This window comes from Cyprinodon tularosa, unplaced genomic scaffold (genome assembly GCF_016077235.1).
Source record: "Cyprinodon tularosa strain WSP-4 unplaced genomic scaffold, ASM1607723v1 ctg408, whole genome shotgun sequence".
NCBI lineage: Eukaryota > Metazoa > Chordata > Actinopteri > Cyprinodontiformes > Cyprinodontidae > Cyprinodon > Cyprinodon tularosa.
Window position 1 is genome coordinate 233,743 of NW_024039128.1, and position 15,403 is coordinate 249,145.

Genomic DNA, 15,403 nt, shown 5'->3' on the forward strand with positions numbered 1-15,403 from the left:
TGTGATTACGCCCCTCGAATGTGAGCTAAAGGAAGTAGAAAAAACCCGACCATGCCATCTTCTCCTCACTCTATTAATATCATCAGGGGTCAAATGAGTCTCCTGGAGGAAAACTATCTTAGCCTTTAACTGTTGAATCCTGTTCACCTGTTTAAGTTTGACAAGTTTATTTAGACCTCTTACATTCCAAGAGGTGAATTGAAGGTCAGAGGCCATCAGAAAAAAGGAAAAATTACTTCAGCCACGGTATGTATATTTAAGAGTGAGCTGCCGAGGGAAAAAAAGACGGATAAAGACAAAAAAGTATAGACACAACAAACAACAATTAGACAATAGAGTATAAATCCCCAAACGAAGTATACCCACCCAACCCACTGAGAACACTTCCCAAGGAGCCATCCAGGCTCGGTCATGAAGCCCTGCTGGTCCACCCCAGCAATCAAGACGAAGAGGAACAGCATATAGAAAAACCCCATCAAACCACAGCCCCCAAATAATCAGTAGTGAAATTAACAACCCATAAACTGTAATGAAAGTAAACACACATTTGCATTACTTAACCTTGGTTACCCTTAACCATATTGTAAATTGACCATATGAATTAAACACAAAATAGAGCTGCATTAATAACCATTATAAACCATCAAAACACAGAATTGAAAAGATATGAATATAGAAGTGCACTTACAAATATGTGATCATAGTTGCAAATATAGTGAGATATAATTTGACAAAGTCACATAAATGTTCACCTTTATTGGACCTCTACCTGGTTCGCAACCAGATTTCGCTCCCGCTGGAGCTGCAGGACGAAGGACTCCGCATCTGCTGCCTTGTCAAAAGCGTGACGTTTCTTCTTGTAGGTCACCAAAAGTGTGGCCGGGTGAACAACACCGTAGCGCAGCTCCGGTAACTCCAGAGAAATAGAAGATAGATCCTTTTTCACTCGGTCAAATATCTTGCGCTTTTTCAGAAGTTCGGCAGAAACGTCCGGGAAGAACATGACTCTGTTATTCTTCAATCGTATTTCTCCCTTCGCCCTGGCAGCCTTCATGATCCGGACTTTGTCAGCGTAGTTCAGCAGCTTCATGATCACCGCTCTGGACCGCGTCCCCGCAGCGTCAACTCGCCCGACTCTGTGTGCACTCTCTATGATCAGCGGGATCGGGAACGTTTCCGCACCGAGCACTTCAGGCAGCCATTTCTCCAGAAATGCACACATGTCAGAACCTTCAGTCCCCTCAGGGAGACCGATAAGACGGAGGTTGGAACGGCGACTACGATTTTCCAGGTCGTCTATCTTTAGTTGCAGAGCTTCAATGGTAGTTTTCGTAGCAGTGTTATCGGCTTGCAGAGAAGCAACAGAATCCTCGTTAGCGCTGATTCGGTCCTCCGCTTGAGTAACACGTGCGGCAACACTTTTTATATCCGATTGCACCCCCTGGATAGCCGTCAGCAGGCTATCAAATCTCTTCCCAAAGTCATCTTTCATCGAGTTAATAGCCGCCACGAGGTCATTGGTGCTACCTGCTTCGATGGCAGCCAGACCATTTCCTTCTGTGGCTGCGGATTCATTGTTGACGAGAGGCATATCCGAAGAGTTACTGCCAACAGGGGGAGAAGCTGCCCCGTCGCTGTAGGCTATGCTAGTGCTAGCTAGCCTGCTACTCCTTGACTGTTGCACTGGGCTCAGCATAGACGTTATTAAAGCCTTTTTAGAGTTCGGTTTTGTGATCTTTGGTGCCATCTGGTCAGCGATAACTAGTACAGTTAACCAAAGAGGCAAGAAGCAAAAAAAAAACCAGATTGTTAATTTAGTATTTAGAAAGAAATTGGAGAGGGCTCCACCGCACGTCCGTTCAGCACCACGACATGACCGGAAGTCTGTATGATCTAGTTGAATGTCTCTGTAAAGTGCCTTGAAATTACATGATGTGAATTGGTCCTATAGAAATAAACTGAATTGAATGAATTAAAGTAGTTATGGAAATTTTAATCATGATCTTGTCTTTCTAAGTTTTTTTTTTAAGGCAAATTGCGTTCAAAAGCACCCAGAGTCTCTGAATGAGCAAAGAGCCGTAAGTTAACACACCCTTTATAGCCCTTGGTATGGAGCTAGATCTGTCACATTTTTCATAAATACAGATATGTGACTCATACATGCCCCCTGGATGCCTCCCTCGGGAGGTGTTCCAGGCACGTCCCACCTTGAGGAGGCCCAGGGGACGACCCTGGTCACGCCCGATTGATGCAAGCACACAAGAGCCACACATACACAGAACAAGATTCACTAAAGTATTTCTGGTCCATAAACAGTTACAAATTAAAGCACTAGTAGTCTTTAAAACTTCCCTGCATTTCTTAAACAGTGGGTGGTTTGCCACCAATCACAAAGCTCCCTTCTATACGCCAATCACAAGAAACTACTCCACGGGAGATGACTTAGCCCCAGATTCCACATCCTCTGTATCCACCCCGCTCCCCTGCAGACCGCCTGCGCCTACATCCTCCCGTCCTGCTCCGCTCCGACTTCCTCGGAGCTCTAGGAGAGCATGCACTTTTTTACTTTTTAAATCATCGGAGAAAATCATGCAGTAATGGTCATAAAAAATTGGTTTGTTCTCTACTTCCAAACTTAGCATCTATTCACTCATTCCTGCGATAAAAAGTTTTTTTCTGAAGTTGTGAGATTCACTCTTGGAAGTTGTGATTGGATTTAATTCAACTTTTAAGCCTCTCGGTATAAAATAAATATTTTGATCAATGAGGAATCTGCTTCCTGGTATGTTGAGGTACCAATACTTTGCATCCAATAATTTAGTTAAACAGTCTTAGTTTTGGGGAATTTATAGGAATTATGCTCTAATTTTTAGTCACCGATCTGTCGCTACTATATTTTAATTTGATAAACCGGATCTTCTTGACGTTCTTTTTTCCTGTTTGGTGTAATTACAACTGCGGATCTTGACCTGGCCAGACTGGAGCAGAGCTAAAAATAGCTCAGCTTCGTATTTTGACAGTGAAGGACGAAGAAGACGTATGTGGGCAGTTAAGTGCGGAGGAGCAGCGGTTAATGTGGAATAGTTCTCATTGATTAACATGACAGCTAGGGGTGCGCCGCATGACATACGTGACTAACCTGACTCCGCCAGATGGATTTGCTCCACATATCCATCTGGAAACCTTCCGTTGAGGTAATTTTGGGAAGGGGCAAAAATACTGGTTAGCTGATTGGCCTATGTTGGTGATAGACGGGCCAAATAAACCAATCAGATCAACGAAGCATATGACGTACTAACAGAGCGACGACGAAAACACAACCACAAGCCAGGCTACTCTTGCCGAAACCAGTCGGGAGAAGAGCAAAAACATCTTTTCCTCTGAGAAAAGCCTCCAGAGCAGTGTTTTGCTCTTCTTTCAGTGAAGAAATACTCTGTAATTCCGATAAAACTTGCTCGATAGCCACGCTAACGCTAGTTTCATCGGCTGAAGCCGCCATGTTCTTTAGACTGAACGGTCGCGCTTCTCGTTGCGTCACACCTCAACCCGCCTCAAAGCCAACGCTGATTGGACGTTCGTTTGGTGAACGGCTCCAAGTTTTCTTTAACGGAGAGTCTCCAGGCTGATCTACGAGTGAAACCTCGAAAGCTCGCGAGATCAGGATGGTCTCACGAGGCTAATACGTGAGCGGAGGATGTGGGGGTCAGTCATCCCACATTGAGTGTTTTCTTGTGATTGGCTTACACAAAGGAGCTCTGTGATTGGTGGCAAACAAAAAAATGCATTTGTGTGTCAAAATCCACACACAAATGCAGTGAACTTTAAGACTACTGGTACTTTTCAATTTCATTTATAATTGTTTATATAAATACTTTGGAAAATCTTTTTCTTTGTGTGTGAGGAGTTTTTTGTGCATATGTGGATCTTGTCCTGTGCATGTATGAATCACATATGTGTATTTGTGAAAATTGAGACGGATCTATCTCCATACTTGGAGCACACGGCAGAACGATGGTGAGAAACAGATGTGAGGAGGTTTGCCAACAACTAAAACCTGAAGATAAGGGTCGTAGAGTCCTGCGGGGTCACAAACCAAAACACACAAATTCTACGACCAAGTAAGAATATATAGTCATGCACAACATTTCTTAGCCGAGAAACTGCGTTAGAGAGGATGGCCTATCAAAATCATTCTACAAACTTCATCTCATCCAGGAATCCACATGTTGGCAAATTGAAAGTTCTTCCAGAGAATCATGGACTAAATCTCCTCCACAGGGATGTCAAAGACTTACATTCTGTCCACATGAATATTGCTGTTTAAGACCTTCCATCCCTTTACACTTTTACCGTAATTCCAACTATATTCAAACTATTTTAAGCATGTTTTATAAAAAGGCTGTGATGATAAACATTCTCCCCTAATAACTTTTGTTTATTTCCTGTCTGCACTACATTTCATGTCCTGTAAAAGTTTTTAATGTTTTTGTCTTCCTCCTTGAACATTAATCAGTGATCAGCTCAGTTTCTCATCTTTTAGTTTCTTAAAGGGCCAGCATTGTTTTCTAACTGCTTATCCTTGGTGGATCAACTAACCTAAGGAAACTTGTCTGAAGTTTGAGCAATGTTGTTTTTCCACCTACATCTCTGAGTGGAGAATTTGAAGCCCTGCAGGCGGTGTGAAACCCTGACTCAGAGTCTGATGAACATGCACAGACACACAGACAGGGAGTTTCCAAGGGCAAAGGAGCAAACTTTAATCCTTTTGACTGTGACCTCAGGCAGCGCTCAAGTTTTCTCTTTCTCTTGTTATATTAAGCAACACACACAGCGACATGAGGACACCAAAGAAGCTGAAAACGAGTTTATTATCTAATCTGCTGACTACAGTACCCAGCTCATAAACACATGACCAAATGTCTCCCTTTTCCTTCCCGGGTTTCAGTATATTTCCCCCTGTTTTATTATCTCCTCCTCATCTCTCTTGTTATTGATTAGCCCCAGCCTCTCTGTCATTATGCTTTCAGCAGAGCAGAGGTGAAGCGTAGCGGCTCAGTCAGTTCTTGTCAGCAGCTCCTCAATGAACTATTCAGAAAGGCTGAGGTAATCCAGGGGACAACAAAGACCAGCCTGCGGTCTGACCTTTCTGCGCCACCAGCTGTGATTCACAATGGTAGACTGATATCAGAGCAAACATACAGTTGACTGTTCTGTCTGTCCGTCACAGAGCTGCTGCATTGAGGGGGGGGGGGGATTATGTCTTTGCAGCACCATCAATAATTCAAAGACGGAAAAGCAGAAGCTTTCTTGGTGAGAGATAAATCAGCAGAAGAGGGAAGGAAAATGAAGCTGAGATGCATGAAAAGTATCTTGGCAGCGAGATTAGGTGGAGATGCTGAGGTGACATTAATCTTTTTTTTGTCCAATTCCAACTATAGTTTTTTGTTTTTTGAAATGCAAAAAAAAAATAAATGTTATAAATAATTGAACAATGTAATAAGAAAAAAAAAACAAATAAAGCAGGTTAATTTTTGATAACTGCAGCTGATCGAAAGGTTAAAACCTTTGCCTTAAAAATGTCTATGTTCAAAATGGCCTTTTTTCTTATGTCAAGTATTCACGCTGCTATGTCCTTTGGTTGCAGAGTTAAGAAGGTTCTCTGTCTTGAGGGTAGTCGGGTTGCTGATCCATGCAGGCAAGGTCTCTGGAATTTGACTTTTCTGTGGTGGTTGAGACTAAAAAAAGGAAATTATGAAGAAGGAAATGTTTTACCTTCTGACTGTGGCCCAGGAACCATGATACAGATTCTACCAGAGTAGGAATAAACCAAAAGGCTTGTCCTGGAACCTGCTGGACCGAAGTTGGGCGGAAGCTCCAACTGTTGAATATATATATTAGGGATGGGACGATTTATGAAAACCGTCCGAACCGTTCGGTTCGACTGTCTCTTTTCGGTTCGCGTGTGTTTCGTTCGGTTCATGTGCTGCTCCTTTTTCTCATAGGCGAAGCGTGTACACTCCAGAGCAGAAGGTGGCGGTACTGCGACCAAAGCCAACCACCAGTAGTAAACAAGAAGAAGAAGAAGAAGAAGCAAAGCAGCGTTGCCGGGTGTAGCAGAATAAAATCAGTTGTTGTGGAGAATTGTGTGGGTATGGCGAGTGGGAAAGAACAGGAGTTTGAAGACGCGCCAGCAGCACTTTATAGGTCTGCTGTATGGGACCACTTTGCATTTAGAGTGACCTACGATGACGGCGGAAAGAAAGCTGTGGATAAAAGTGCAACAGTGTGCAAGCATTGTGCAACACATTTTGTTTATGCTAACAGCAACATGAACAACATGTCAGGCTAACCCCGAAATCCCTCATACTCCGTCAGCGCTCCGCCCCGCTGCGCTCCAGACCGGCTGCTCAAAGCAAAGCCTACAGCCTCCACTGTGGCTCCCGTCGCTCTGCTCTGAGTTCCTTGGAGATGGTAGAGAGCATGCGCGAAATGATTAAATTCAATGCAGCAAAACATGCGGAAATGATTCAGGGTTTCCACGGATCATTTTAAATAATTACAATCCATTATTTTTTGGGGGATTTTTTAATTAATTCCATACATTTTTATGGGATTTCGGTGTAACAATCAACATGTATCGAACCGAACCGAAAACCGTGACCAGAAACCGTGAATCGAACTGAACCGTGGATTTTGTGAACCGTTCCACCCCTAATATATATGAACAAGTCCAACAGAACCACTCGCTTTTGATGCAAAAATTGACCAATACAATGTTGTTGCTAATGTCAACGCAGAGCGATACCAACAGCAATCCGTCCTCGCTCTCCCCCGGAGGAAACCCGCACCCAGAAGTTAAGAGAATGTGATCTGTAAAATGCAAACTTTAAATAAAACTTATTCTGAAAAACATAAATAAAGTGAAAATATAAGATCTGAAAAAATAACATTTGAAAAATATAAAATCTGTAAAATAAAAAATTATTTATAAAAAAAAAAAAAGGTTTTATTTCTGGATTGCTTTTTTTATTTTGTTTGTTTTGTAATATAACTGAGTTTTTTTTCCCATTTATAACACAGGATCTTTGCTTCAAAAAATACTGGAATAAAATTCACTCCTTGTTTTTCTGAAGGAATAACATCTGTGTTTGGAACCAATCCTGCTGCATAGAGCCAACTTAATTCCAGAAGACGCCTCCTGACTGCTTTTTTACTTTAAAAAGAAAAGAAACTACTCAGCTTTAATTTTCCCATCTCCACTTGTGATTTGTAGACAGCTTGAAGCAGCTCATCTTTGCAGGTTTAAGATTGTTTGAAGTTGTGACAGCGGCTTTTCCCAGGACCTACTTTCTTTTCTGTCTTCAAGTAAAAATCTTAAACATAGATGTATTTTGTAAAATTAAACACTCCTTCGTATTCTAAAGACAAAGCTGTGATTCACTGTCATAACTGAAGCATAAAGCAGAGCAAATTTCACTGTGATAGAAACACTGAGGTATGCTTCAGTTACTTGAACTAAAAAGCCTGAAAGTTAGTTAGAAAAAGTCCTGGCAACAAGTTGCTCAATGGTGTACATGCAGTATGTAATTAGATACAAGGTGATAATTAACTGAACACAAATTTAGTTAAAACAGTGGGGGTAAGCTTATCTGGCAGATGTGTAAAATAGAGAGAAGGTTTACATTTTTTAAGCAGAGATGTGCTTGACCTGAACCGAGGCAGGAATGTGACTCATTTCAGGTCAGAACAGGTTGGAAATGTGAGCAAAAAGTGGCTCTTCAGAGTGGAAGAGCCGAGTTCAGCACCACGGACAGCTCATATAGAAGGCTGACTGCTCAGTTGCACTGTCAGGAAAAATCAGCACCCTGGACAGAGGCAGATAAAACCAACAGTAAAGAATGAAGGAAGCTGTGCTCCATTTTTCTAACTATTTTGGGCTCTTTATTTACAAAGATAATAGCACAAGAGGATACAGATGCAAATAGAGAATTTAAAGGTTTTCAAAGGGTATAGGGGAGGATTTTCTCGAATTATTTGAGAGACTTAAAATAAACACTTAAAAAAATGCATGTGCGAGAGCATGCACGGCCCTTTCTCCTCGTGCACGCTCTGTTTAAAGTTGTTGTTTTCATAGCTCATACAACCTTACTGTGTCCAAATGTCCACCCTAACCCCTAGTTAGGGCGGACATCCCTCAATCACTATATAGAGCGGAGACTATATAGTGGACTTAGTTAACTCACCATTCAGACTGATGATCACTTCACCGTTGGTCCACTGTGCGGTGCCTGAGCCGTCTTTGTTAGTAGTCGCCACTGTCAGGTAGTGGCAGCCTACGGTGACAGTGGGCCGCTGTGACAGCAAATCCCATAATGCTTTGCGAGGAGAGCTCTCCACGCAAAGTATTCTGAGATATATCTGCCTCTTCTGAGGCCTTTCTTTTCTTCTCATAAACTTCGTAGACACTTTTTCTCTTACGACCCTCGGCCATTTTTCAAATAACCGGGGTGAGAAAGGTGAGCTTCAATGACTGTCTGAAACCGTAGCTCACCACAGATATACGCCTGAAAGGGCGCAGAAAAAGATAGCTAATGGGACGAGCATGTAGGACGGCCTTACATAAACGCATCACCACCCATCCACCAAGAAATAAAAGATCGTCCTCTTAAGGAAAAGCTGCTATACTCAGTGTCTTTCAATAATCAGTCTCAGTCCAGTTTGAAGTCTGTGACTGAATCCTTCTGGACTGCAAAGCTGATCTGTCAGCTGCCCAAAACTCTTAATTTGACAAAGCATTAAAGCTGTCAGGGATGCCAGAGGAGGTGCAACAAACTGCTGTGACCATAACCATGCACACAGTCACACCCAGGGTTGCCTTATGGCAACCTAACAGTCGTGTTTGGGCTGGAAGGAAGCCGAAGAATTGGAGAAAACCTGTTAACCTGCAAACTCCTGCAGGACAAGTGTTTAAATCCAGGATCGTCTCCCTGTAAAGCAGTAGTGCTGCCCACTGTGTCACCATTGGTGCTTTTAGTTTGATGTCATTTGTGTATTTTGCTAGATGCAAGGTGAAAGAGCTTTGGAGATGATCAACAATGTGATATTTACAAATAAAGCTGAGGGCTATGTTTTGATGTGCTGGAGTGCAGTGAAAAAAGAGCTGCATCCTGTTGTGATCCACCAATACACATTTATGTGAAACAAACTTTTACTGTGGTCCATTTGTTCAGAGTATTGGAGAGTTAGTTGTGCTAATGACAGAATAATTAGGAAACTACTGAGGTGTTAAATCCTCTGATGTTGATGGTTAACCCTCTGCTGGGATTGGCTCACAGCTTGATCATCACTTCTGCGTATTTATTCTGGCCGGCCGTAGAGCCAGAGCAAACAAAGCTTGTTCTCTGAAGATTCAGAAAAGAGGATCAATAAATATTCTCCTCATTGCATTTCAGAATGCTGTCTGGTTTTACAAAATCCTTCATTACATTTCCAATCTAATACTTTCCTTGGTCCTCGCTCCACGGTGAGATTTATTTACTCCATCTGACTACAAATAAACCTTCAAACAGCGTAGTTTGTATTTTTTTATTGTGATGATAGTGAAAACTTTTGACTGAGGGAGATTTAGATGGAGGCTGAGCAGTTTGAGTGCCATCCTGACCCACCAGAGACAGAAATGAAAGCAGAGAAAGAGTTAAACTGAGTTTGGTACTATGAGCAAAATGTATTCACACCCCTTTGAACATCTTCACAATGTGACTATTATAGTGATTTATTTATACATATACGAAAAATTAAAACTCATCTCACTAGGAAACGTAGAGTTGGCAGCATTATGCTGCGGGAAGCTTTCTTAAGAAGGTTAAAGGGAGTTGTGGGAAGGAATAAGTTTTTAAAATGTACTCTTGGAAGAAAACTGTTAAATACAGCATCAGGATCTTGTGCAGTGCGTAATTTATATTTATGCAATTACTATTTAATACCTTGTGCAATAAACCGTTTTTTTATACTTGACGTCAAGTGCAATATCTATATATATTAGGGATGCACGATATAATCGGCCCCCTATCGGTATCGGCCTTAAAACTGAATATCGGACGTCGGCCACCCCACCGATATTTAACCCGATATTTGATCAGCTTCTGAGTTTCTAAAGTCTAAAAAAAATAAAATAAAATACTACTTCTTCTTCTTCCTCAAAAACTTCTTTTTTACAGACTTAAAAACTTCTAAAGACGAGGGAAAAAATATTGATACAATAAAATATCCCAATATCTTCATATGCTGATATATTGCCATTTAAAAACACCATATCAATCTCTTTTACTAATGAAATATTGCCAAATGTCATCGTTATGCTACGAAATCCCCCGAAAATTCACCAAATGTTGCCATATTTTTATATGTTGATATATTGACGCGGTATCGATCTATTTTACTAACAAAATCTCACAAGAATTTGCAAAATATCACGAGAGTTTGTAACAGAACGATGAAATTTCACCAGATTTTGAAAGTAAAATAGATCGATACCGCGTTTTAAAAAATCAATTTGATATCAGCATATGAAAATATATTTGAGTATATTATTTTTCAGAGTGTCAGAAATGGATAACAAAACTGCTATTTTCAATGACTACTTATTTTTGTCCTGCTTTAACATCGGTATCGATATCGGTTATCGGCTACATGAGTTTTAAAATATCGGCATATCGGATATCGGCCAAAATCCCAATATCGTGCATCCCTAATATATATAGATATCCATCTATATAAATGCCCAGAAAAACACCCTGTGCAATAACCCTTGATTGTAATCCTGCTATAAAAGGGGAACAAAAGCTGTCCTATGTGGACTGACTGTATATACTGTATATATCCCATCATGCACCGTGTTCCGGTCCGTATTTTCCAGAGCACCTTCAAAACACCCACAGGTCTTTTTGGGTCTGTCTCCCGGCCTAACCATTAAAACAGGTGAATTGGAAGATAGCGGGGAAAATGTCAGCCGTGTGGGATTATTTTATCCTGCAGGATGTGTAGATGGAGACCAGGTGTGGAGAAGATTGGGGAGTATAAGGCATTTTTGTGTTTATTTGCACTGATTTTTTTAAGCAGTGTCTTTTTTCAAGAGTAGAGTCCTGATTCTAAGTTAATAGACTATTTTCCACTCTTGTCTGTTTTGCATTTTTATTAAAACTTACAGTAATATAGCACCTTTAACTGTTTGCGGTTTTACTGTTCACTGTGCAATATTAGATTGCTATTCATAATTTTGTCCAGTTTGTGTTTATCTCTTAATAAACAGGTAAGTTTGTTGTTACCAAGCATTGTGTTTTATTCAATCTCACCTAATTTAGCTGGCTAGATGTTATCAAGAGTACTAAAACCCTTTTCAACATGAGTCTTACAACTAAGGCTAAATACTTTAACTTAAACTTAAATACATGCTCGGATAGGCTGGTATCGGCCAGTATCGGTATCGGATCGGAAGTCCAAAAACAATGTCGGTATCGGATCGGAAGTGCAAAAACCTGGATTGGGACATCTCTAGTAGTATACAGGGGGTTACGAGGGCCGATTAGCCTCTGATGACCACCTCCTGGTCAGGAATCGCAAGGTCGGGAAAAAATCAATTATGTTTGAAATTCAGTCGGTCCCCCTGAGGAGTCCGAGCAGTTCCATCTCTCGGCGCTGAGTCCTGCAGTGTGAGCAGGTAGATCGCATCGGAGCGTTGGGTCATAGAGTGGCAGAACAAACATCGTTAGCTGAGAACTTTTAAATCCTGATGTTTCATCGTACAGTTTCAGCTGTGGCTGCGTGCAACGGCTGAAAATATCGTACAGTGGATGCCCGGCCTTAAAGGATCTCCTGACAGGCTGCCAGGGATACTGAACATCAAACTAACATGAAAACGCTTCCCTCACCTCAGGATGCTGGATGCTTGAAAGTCAAGAGAAAACCCTGAGTCATTTAAAAAAAAGACTTTAATTGTTACAATAGTTTTTTATTAATTTTACTAAATATTTTAGAGAAAAATGAAAAGAGAAACTCGTCTCCAGTGAGACCAAATAACGCCACTGCCCTCAGGATGACGTTTGTTTAACTCTGTATTCTAAGTCAAATGGAGGAAAGTTTAAAGAGCTTGTTTTTCCTTCTCTCCCCTCAGGTTGGCTCTATGAGCTGGCGAAGCGCTTGGGCACCCCTTACTTCCTGTCCTCTCTGTCGACGCCTGTCCCGGCCACAGTGAGCAGCCTTCCAGCCAACAGCTCTCAGTGGAACGTGACAGGGTCAGAGGTCACAGGGCGAGGAGCCCTGAACTCCAGCCAGAATTACGGGAACATCTCAGAAACGGGGGAGCTGAAGGTGCTTGGCGGCCCGTCGACCCGTAGCAGCTATGTGACCGCCCTCTACTTTGCTCTGAGCAGCCTGACCAGCGTGGGCTTCGGGAACGTTTCTGCCAACACGGATTCAGAGAAGATCTTCTCCATTTGCACCATGCTTATAGGAGGTAACCTTGATTTATAAAAAAATAAAACATTCAGTCACAAAAGCCCAGTTCATTAGATGATGGATGCAAATGGTTTGCTGCTGTCTGTTTGGACCTTTCTGAACATGTGCAGCAAATGGCTGCACATGTAGGCTCCTAGAGGCAGATAGGAATGTCAGGAGTTTCCCTTTGTTAAATGCACTGTGAAAGGAAGCATCCTGCTTCCTTGTCCTAGCTCCTTCCTAACTGCCAGCACTATTCAGAGAGCACCACCGATTCGGATTGCGCTACAGCGAATAACTGAGTCTATATATATATATATATATATATATATATATATATATATGTAAGGCCTACACTGCATGAGCTGATCTTAAAAATGAGTAAAATCATCAAAAAAATCGTGTATATGAACCTTCATTTGAGGAGGTAAATCATATGATCAGGAGATGAATGAGAATTGCTGCCCTTGAAGTAACATAATGAATTATTATACTCTTATAATAAGATCATTGAGCTTTATTCTTATTTCAAATCTAAATCATTTTAGTCCAACAACACTATTGTCTTACTTACCAGCTTGAATCTAATGAATATACACACAATTTTGGTAAAATCTACATATTTATATTTCGTAGTGTTCCTATTGAGTCATGATACAGATTTCTATTAAACTATTGCTGTTACTATCAGAATTAGACATTTTTTATCTGTTCAATTTAATTCTATTCAGTTTATTTCTATAGCTCCAATTCACATCATGTCATCTCAGGTCACTTTCCAGTTCAACCAGATCATCCAGTCAGATTGATTCAAAGTTTTCTATCTAAGGAAAACCAGCTGATTGCATCGACTCATTGACTCTTCAGCAATCCCTCACACTAAGCATGCTTGTAGCGACAGTGGAGAGGAAAAACTCCCTTTGAACAGGAAGAAACCTCCAGCAGAACCAGGCTCAGTGAGAGCGGCCATTAATAAGGTTATTATTTAAATCTAATTTATGGTTGGATTTGATTGATGCATGATTTCTTTTTTTTTTGCGTTTTTCTCTATACATGATAATCATATTTTATTTAATATATTCCATTTATTACATGCTGCTTGAGTTCATTTATTGAAACATGGTTGGGTTTTATTTTACTTTCAGATTCAGCTAATAAAGTTTCAATTAGTAGGTAGTTGGTATGTAGATTATATAATGGATAAAAATATGATTGCCTAAATTGAAGCCAGGATGCGTTAAACAGATTTTTCTAGCGCTGCATAATAATGAGGAACCTGAGTCGTTCTCAGCTCTTTATTTATTCCTCTGACTTTTAAAAAATATCGAGATTTTTGGTAAATGTACAGAAAAGTTTTTTTTTCTAAGCAACATTTGTTTTAACAGCCATTTATATTGGCAACCCTACAGTATATTAAATAAATGATCATTAATTTCACATCCTAAACAATCAATAGAACCAATCTTATGTGTTTGTAATGTTTCTGCTCCAAGTCTTTAACAGTAAGGTGACCCGATTCCTGAAATCCAGTCTGCACTGCAATAAAATGTAAACCTAAATAAGACTTTTTTTCTTAGAATAATTATTTTATTTTTTCTTGAATTGAGGAGGAAAGTGAGACGTTTTGCCATTGGACAAACACAACTCTTACATTTAAAATAAGAAAAAAACAATTGCATTGTTTTATTTCAAGTTCATATTATTTATTATCTTACTTTAAGAGTAAAAAAACTCATTCCTCCAAAACACACTTCATTAAAGTCATTTTTAGATATAAAGAAACACATATCATCAAAATTATATTTCCTTTGTTGTGACTGATGCTATTTTAAAACTAAATCCTACTTTATAATATATATAATTTCATGCATGGTGTTAAAGTTAATTTATTCAAACAAAGTGAGATTTTATTTTACATTCAGATTCAGCAAATAAAGTTCTAATCAGTACACTGGAAAAACCAAAATCTAGATTTTTGTTCAATTTTTCTGTGCTTTTGTTCTTGAATTGAGAAGGTAAAAGAAACATTTTGCATACAAGACAATTTACACTTAAAATAAGAAAACACTATTTGTTTGTCTTATTTTAAGTGTACGTTATCTAATTATCTTATTTTAAGATAATTAAGATTATTTAACGATCTAGAAATAAGTAAAATAATCTTAAATCAGGTGTATCTACCCTTAATTTGAGTAGTTAAATACGATGATTTGCCAATGAAATTAGTATCTTTGCTCTTAAAATAAGATAATATGAACTTGAAATAAGACAATGCAATTGTTTTTTCTTATTTTAAATGTAAATTGTCTTGTTCCATTGGCAAAGTGTCTCACTTTCGTCCTCAATTGGAGAAAAAATCCACTTACTTTGAGAAAAAATGACTTACTTAGACTTCCATTTTTTGCAGTGCACAAATTAAGGGTAAATACACTTAATTTAAGAAATCTTCACTTATTTCTAGATAATTTTTCCAGTGTAAGAAGTTGGAATGTAGATTATTTTATGGATTAAAAAAAAACTGATTGGCTAAATTGAAGCCAGGATGCGTTAGATTAATTTTTTAAAACATAGATTTTCTATCACTGTATAATAATGAGTCGTTCTGAGCTCTTTATTTGTTCCTCTGCTGGAAAATCCTGCTTTGAACCGGAAACTTGTCAAAATAAGCTGCAGCTTCATTAATCAGCCTAACGTGGAGTTTGGAGCTGCTGCAGCCGGAGGCTTTCTGTGGTGTAACTGAGAGACATTTTAAAGTCGGCCTGAATGTACGGCGGGTTGTTCTGCCTGAGGGGACAATCATTAGTCTCTGTGTCCCTGAGCTGGACTTGTCCCGCCATCTGACACTTCTTCTTTTTCCCCCTGCTGTTGATTGGCTGCATAGAAGTTCATCCTTAAACTCGGACCGAGGAGC

At 39.9% G+C, this 15,403-nt stretch overlaps 1 protein-coding gene across 2 annotated transcripts in view; it reads left to right on the plus strand.

The window, feature by feature from the left end:
• The window catches only part of kcnh3 (potassium voltage-gated channel, subfamily H (eag-related), member 3), a 138,320-nt gene that overhangs the window by 79,989 nt on the left and 42,928 nt on the right, over positions 1-15,403 (plus strand). For both annotated transcript variants that reach the window (XM_038298480.1, XM_038298481.1), the window contains exon 7: positions 12,170-12,511. In XM_038298480.1, coding sequence (XP_038154408.1) covers positions 12,170-12,511 — 342 coding nt within the window. The remainder of the gene's footprint in view (positions 1-12,169; positions 12,512-15,403) is intronic.